At 37.1% G+C, this 7453-nt stretch overlaps 1 protein-coding gene across 1 annotated transcript; it reads left to right on the top strand.

Moving 5' to 3' along the window:
* The first annotated feature begins 3786 nt into the window (after positions 1 to 3786).
* Positions 3787 to 5712, top strand: LOC107593879 (5-beta-cholestane-3-alpha,7-alpha-diol 12-alpha-hydroxylase-like). The gene has a single exon (XM_016283757.1). The coding sequence runs from the start codon at positions 3865 to 3867 to the stop codon at positions 5395 to 5397; it is 1533 nt and encodes a 510-aa protein (XP_016139243.1). The 5' UTR covers positions 3787 to 3864; the 3' UTR covers positions 5398 to 5712.
* Positions 5713 to 7453: the final 1741 nt, after the last annotated feature.

Genomic DNA, 7453 nt, shown 5'->3' with positions numbered 1-7453 from the left:
GCAACGCAAAGCGTAAAAACACAGTATAAGTCATTATAATCAGTAATTATGTCCCCACTGGATGCAACAATTACCTCGTTTGTAATGGGTTTTATTGGTTTTGTCTCGTCGCGCCGGGGACACATGGAAACCATAGACTGTATGATGGAAACACAGTATGGTAAGGGGCGTAACATTTCCGTCACACGCTTGAGGTATTCGGCCAATCACAACGCACTGGATAGCTGGCCAATCAGAGCACACCTCGCTTTTCAGAACGATGAGCTTTGTAAAAATTGACGCGTTTCAGAAAGGCGGGGCATAGAGGAGAAACAATAATGTACAGTATGTGGAAAATAATGTGTTTTTTGAACCTTAAACCGCATAAACACATTGCATTACACCAAATACACAAAATAATGTTCTTTTTAGCAACATCATATGACCTCTTTAAATTCCAAATGAAAGAACCAGGCCATACCATCTTTTGACATAAAATGGTATTTTATATTTGGACTTTTTTAAATCTTTTCCCAGAAATTTACAATGGAAGGTCAAATTCAGTCTTTATAAGTTGTTTAAAGGCCTTGTCTCTCATAGCAAAACACAAACTAACAAAAAACCTGTATCAATAATGCAAAGTTCAAGGCCCATTTAAATGATCGCTCTCCAGCTCAAAAAAAGCGAGGTTACAGTTTATGACAGCAGTTCACCTATGAACATGTGTTACCCGTTTTTTATCAGCTGTATTGTATCAGGACTTACAGTGGAAATCACTAGGGCCTTTATTAAGATTAACAGCTGAAAAGAGAAGTCTGAAAGCCTAGATGCATAGTGAATCGTGTATTTTTGTGGAGGTAAAATTGAAATTGCAATTGTTTAGCAAATGTTTTAGTTTCAAAAACTTTAGAGAAAAGGGTTCTAAGAAAACAGTTTAAATTATCAAGTATTCTGAAGGTAGCAGTTCAAATTCTAGCAAAGAGGACTTTCTGTGTGAAGTTACTATGCTCTCCTTGTGTCTTTGTGGGATTCCCCCACAAATCAAAGACATGTGGCATAAGTGAACTGGAGACATTAAATTGTGTGTGTGTGTGTGTGTGTGTGTGAGCCCTGTGGCCACAGCATCCCTACACCCCTACAGAGAATGAGCAGCTTTGGAGAATAGACAGATGTTAAAGTCAAATCACAATACATGTGTATCCTTTATACACTGGTTTGTTTCCAATGTATACTGCCTTAGTCTGCAGTCTGTAACTGCATGACTGACCTGTAAACTGATTCCAGCAAACCTTAGTAAATCATGTTGCACAATTTATTTAAATACTTTCCTCCCATAAATTTAGCATCTGAAAGAGAAACTCCTACAAATGCATATGCATTAAGGTCAGCTGTAAAATTAACTCTCTACACCTTTTCATTGCTAAAGTTTCACTGCGTCTCTTTAGTAAATCCTGACAGTAGTTTTTTTATCGTCAAAAGAGGATTTGCACTGGTGCTAACTATTGGTAAATCTTTATTAAAATTGAAATAAAGCCATTTCTCAGATGGTTCAGTGGAGAACAAAATAGTGGTCAGGCAGGAAGAGATCAAAGCTAGCAATCAGTGCACATGAGATCAAGAGCAGGCATGAAAGGTTTATCATGAAAACGTCTGCTTTTGCATCAACACAACATATATGTGTCACAGCGCCCGTGTTTGGTGGTTGTAGCTTGAAAGCTCTAGGAAGAGATAGTGTTTACATTTTGGCTCAGAAGAATAATAATACGTTTAAATAGTAGATCAGTAAGTTTGCTTTCTGGCTTGAGAAAGCCAGACCAGAACGTTTGAAAAGTTTTTAAAAAGTTTTAGAAGTTTAAAAAAGTTTGAAAAGTTTGACGGTTTTCAGTCTGAAATAGTTTTCAGTTTAAAATAGTTTGAAAGATTAAAGTCTAAATGTTTGAAGGCAATACAGTCTATTAGAAAAACAGACAGAAAGACAGATAGATAGATAGATAGATAGATAGATAGATAGATAGATAGATAGATAGATAGATAGATAGATAGATAGATAGATAGATAGATAGATAGATAGATAGATAGATAGATAGATGAACATGTTTCATGAACATGCGTTAGAGATTGATGCGGAAGTGAATAAATTGTTGAATAAAGTTATTTTTGTTTTTCTGTGCACAAAAAGCATTTCCATCGCCTCCTTAAAATTAAGGTTGAACTACTGGAGTCACATGGATTACTTCACTGATGTCTTTACTACCTTTCTGGGCCTTGAAAGTGATAGTTGTGTAGGCTGTCAATGGAGGGACAGGTGGTGTTGGGGAAAGTTACTTTTAAAAGCAACGTTACTCCACAAAAAAAGTAACTAATTGCATTACTTAGTTACTTTTTATGGAAAGTAATGCATTGCGTTACTTTTGCATTACTTCTGGGGCTTGCCTATTTGTTTTTTTAATAACAAAAACCCATTAGTTATATTTTTGGCAACTGTAAAGTCATTTGAAAAAGTAACTCAGATACTTTACTAGTTACTTAAAAAAGTAATCTGATTACATAACTCATGTTTCTTGTAATAAGTTACTCCCAACACTTGGGAGAGGAACCTCTCAGATTTCATTGCAAATATCTTCATTTGTGTTCCGAAGAAGAATGAGAGTTTTACAGGTTTGGAACAACATATGGGTGAGTAATTTATGACAGAATTGTCCTTTTTGGGTAAACGATCCCTTTAAATATTTCCAAGGTAGGTCACTGTGTGTTTGCATTCAGATGCCAAACTAGAGTTATGCTGTTTCTTGCAACTTTGAGTGGTTTATTCCGGCAACAGTATATTGTTTACTTGCTTTACATTTTATTAGCAAAGTAAGATGAAGCACCCTTTGGGCTGGAAGAAAATGACATACACTGTAGGGTCCTCTACTCATCATGATCTATCATGCAACGGAGGCGAAGTCTTACTAAATACGGCATTACGTTATGACCTGTTTTAGTGTTTTGAAATATATTCCACCTAACTTCAAGGTAACCTCTATTGCACCATCAAGGTCATGTCTAACTACTGCAACCAGATCTCTCGTATCTCAATGATAAGAATACCTTTGATCCTTTCCCGTCTACATCACTACATTATCTGCAGAATGTTATGTAGGAGCTAGACAGTATATACTAAATTCAGCATAAGCTATTCTTCACTGCTGTTTTCGCACAGCTACCCATAGTATGTGAATAATTAGTATTAAACTATTAATTTAGTTCATAGTTTTATTAATCTTTTGTTCTTGCAGTTTGTGATTTAAATCCTATTTTGGTCACACTTTTGAGGACAATTTTTTTGCACTATTAACTAACTATTAAGTACAACTTTTGCCTCAATAAACTTCTAATCTGCTGCTTATTAATAGTTGTTAATTTTAGGTATGGGTTATATGATTAAAATATCTAAAATATGGTTATGCAGAATAAGGCATTAATGAGTAATGAACAGTCAACATGCCTTTAATATGCATGCTAATAAGTGAGAAATGGCCCCTAAACTAGTGTTATCCCTATTTTTCCTTTTCTCAGACCATTTGTTAGTTAATATAGCATTAGTTTTAGAACTTAAATAATTTAATGTTTATTAAAAGCTGATTACATAAATGATCTGAATAGTGTCTGATGTTGTAAAATATGGCACAAAAAACAACAACATAAAAACATGATATAATTACAAAAATGGTAACTCCAGAGACAAAAAACAATATTGTAAAGAAACTTTAGAGTCACTGAGAGTCATTTCCTCCACTGCATGAGGTCACATGATGAGAGCAGGGGTGGGGCATTAACACAGTTGCCAAGAAAGAGGAATTAGAAACAGAGCAGAGCGCAGCCAAGAGAACGCCAAAGAGGAACATGGGCAGCCTCCTCCAAATCCTGCTTGCTCTATTCATCTCTGTCATAGGTGCCCTCTACCTTCTGGGGTCTTTTCGCCGCAGACGAGCTGGAGAACCCCCTCTAGATAAGGGTCCTATTCCCTGGTTTGGCCATGTGCTGGAATTCAGGAAGGACACGGCCAAATTCCTGCAGAGAATGAAAGACAAACACGGAGATATTTTCACAGTCCAGCTGGGAGGCTTTTATTTCCATTTCATCACAGATCCACTCTCTTTCGGCTCTGTGGTCAAAGAGGCCAGAACAAAGCTGGACTTTACTAAATTTGCAGAACAGCTGGTTGCGAGAGTATTTGGCTACAATTCCATGGAAATCGAACACAAGGTTCTCCAAGCATCAAGTACCAAACATCTCATGGGAGATGGTCTGGTCGTCATGACTCAGGCAATGATGTCCAATCTTCAGAATCTGATGCTCCATAGCGTTGGATCAGGAGATGACAAGCAATGGCAAGAAACCGGACTCTTTACATACAGCTACAACATTGTGTTTCGCGCTGGCTACCTGGCTCTGTTTGGGAACGAGTCGGTCAAAAGTACAGGGACTTTGGACAAAGCGAAGGAAATTGACCGGCAGCATTCGGACGAACTTTTCAAGGAATTCCGAAAATATGACCAGTTATTCCCGAATCTGGCTTATGGTGTCCTGGGACCTAGTGAGAAGATGGAAGCCGAGCGTTTGAAAAGGCTGTTCTGGAGCACGCTTTCAGTGCAGAAGATGAGATCCAGAGACAACATCAGCCTCTGGGTCAGTGACCAGCAACAGGTGAGAGACGAACAGGGCATGCAGGAGTTCATGCAGGATCGATTCATGTTTCTGCTTCTGTGGGCCTCTCAGGGAAACACGGGTCCTGCGGCTTTCTGGCTGCTCTTGTACCTGATGAAGCACCCTGACGCAATGAACGCCGTGAAGAAAGAAGTCGAGGAGATTCTCAGAGAAACGGGGCAGGAGGTGAAACGAGGCGGGCCGCTGATTGAACTGACTAGGGATATGCTCCTTAAAACTCCCATCCTAGACAGCGCAGTCGAGGAGACCCTCCGTCTGACAGCTGCCCCGGTCCTTACGAGAGCCGTTTTGCAGGATATGACCATCAACATGGCCAGCGGACAAGAGTACAAGATCCGTAAGGGCGACAGAGTGGCGGTTTTCCCCTACATAGCCGTTCAGGTGGACCCAGAAGTTTACCCAGATCCCTACACCTTCAAGTACGACCGTTTTCTCACGCCAGACGGAAACAAAAAGACTGATTTCTACAAAGGTGGAAAGAAACTCAAGTACTACAACATGCCTTGGGGAGCAGGAACCACTATGTGTCCGGGAAGATTCTTCGCCACAAATGAGCTGAAGCAGTTTCTCTTTCTCATGCTGTCCTACTTTGACTTTGAGCTGAAAAATCCCAATGAAGAGATTCCAGGTATTGATATCAGACGATGGGGCTTTGGCTCCATGCAGCCAACTAAAGACATCCAGTTTAGATACAGACTCAGATTTTAAAAGGTTTCATCTTAATATTATTCTGTGATTTCATACACTGACACTTCAACAATATTCCTTAATGAAAGCAAGCTTTAAAACTGACATGCTCACATTTACTAGGTCCTAAATTATCCCGAAGTATCTCACAACCTGAATGTTTCAACGGTTCAATGAGCTTGTATTTACTCTGTGTTGCCCAAAGACTGTATCAGTGCACAGCATACATAGGAACAAGATATTTATAAAAAGGGTAATTTTGTGCATAATAAATCTACCTTTATAAAAATATCAACATATTGTGCTGATTGCTTATTTGCTATTTAAGAGAAAAACAAGATATATGAGGTATATATTATATATAAAATAAATATATTAAACTCCTTGTCTTTTTGTGATTCTGAACCAGGGAAAAAAAGACTCATATAGGGTAAACTTTATTGTCTTGACCTTTGCACCAAGGAACTTTATAACAAAGGTTCAGTCTGCAAGGCCTGAAAATAATAAAAGTAGTATATAGTGGTAAAATAAAACATCAGTTCTGTCCACTTCATTTACTCCAAAATATGTCAGAGATATAAGTTGTTATATATTAATGTTAAATGTAATATAGGACAGATTGGGACTAGTTGTTACATGAACAAGAGCTACATCTTAGCTGTAATATTTGAAGATTTTATGTTTACAGTTATACACATTTGTTTTCCCCAGCAGTGGGTTTTGTTTATTGGTTTCTAATAGTTCAAATTGGTGTGCTGAAAATACATGTGGCACATTTTTCCCCCTATTTTTTTTTCATCTAACATTCCAGGAATTTGTTAAAATGTGAATTTCATTTCATTTGGTTTGCAATATATATATATATATATATATAACATAGAACACTCTTGCAAATAAAGAATCTGATGTGCTGTTCAGCCGTACAAGTTAGAAAATGATTACAGAACAGAATTATTATTTTTAATGCAATGTCCCAGTCTGCAAAGTGCACAATTGCAAAGTAGTGATTTGTGAGTAGTGACTGAAATGTCCTCAAAAATTCATAAAATACCTCAGCAAATATAAACACATATAAATGATCATTAAAATCTATTGTCATTGACAACATGATGGACATGCGTCTGTTGCTTCTAAAGGTCATTTATGACCCTGCAAGAGAGGAAAAGTTTGCTATGCTTTTTAGAATAAACATTTCAGGGATAGTTTACATGAAAATTCCACAGTTCAACGAAAATTCTAACATCAATTACACAGCCTCATGTTTTACTAAACATGTATGACTTTCTTGAAACACAATGTTAGTGGAGTTCAAATTGTTTTATACCCCAATGAGTTTTATAGCATAATATTTAAAGTGTAAATAATTAAAACAGTTAAAAATATATGCCAGAAAATGTTTGTAATGACATGAGGATGAATTTTCATATTTGGGTGAAGTGTCAAACTCTGCTGGATATCTAAGACTATTTAAATTAAAATGTTTTTGTGAATTGCCCCACGAACTAAAAACTAACTGATTAATTCCCAGACAAATTACAGTGATACAGTGAAACGATTCGTAATTGTAAGATTTGTAATCTATGGAGCAAATTTTCTTTGCTTTCTGTCTTCTGTTATACATTTTTGAAAAATTATTCGATTGACGAAATCTGCACTCCACAGTACTCGTTTACAAGTGCGGTATATTGCTCTTCGATTTTATAAGGAAGACAGTTTAACATGTTTACATTCTATCTGCCTTTTATGGGAGTGATAAGATCTTGTTTTACTTAGGAGGTATGAAGCTTCTGTTAAACAGGAAGGACCCATGCGTGTCAGGTCAGTTTATGTAGGTAGGAAGTTCCCTGGTAATTGGAAGAAAAAAAATCATTAACCCCCAGGAATTTCTTGTTAGAAGCTGGTTTACCAGCATCATTTTTCTAAAAGACCAATGAAAGATGGGCTCTATTATTTCCCTGATGTGGCAGTGCAGAGATCAGAAAACTCTAACTCTGGACTCTAAGAGAAGGGAAATAGAAATTGAACCCATCTAACTGTGGTGTAGTGTTATATGCATTTATGATGTAATTGCATATTG

The sequence above is a fragment of the Sinocyclocheilus grahami genome, unplaced genomic scaffold, assembly GCF_001515645.1.
Source record: "Sinocyclocheilus grahami isolate Dianchi unplaced genomic scaffold, SAMN03320097.WGS_v1.1 scaffold176.1, whole genome shotgun sequence".
NCBI classification, from domain to species: domain Eukaryota; kingdom Metazoa; phylum Chordata; class Actinopteri; order Cypriniformes; family Cyprinidae; genus Sinocyclocheilus; species Sinocyclocheilus grahami.
The sequence above is the reverse complement of the archived record's forward strand: the minus strand, read 5'-3'. Positions and strand labels throughout refer to the sequence as shown.

Coding starts and splice junctions, on each gene's coding strand:
- LOC107593879 (XM_016283757.1), top strand. CDS start 3,865: ATGGGCAGCCTCCTCCAAATCCTGCTTGCTCTATTCATCTCTGTCATA.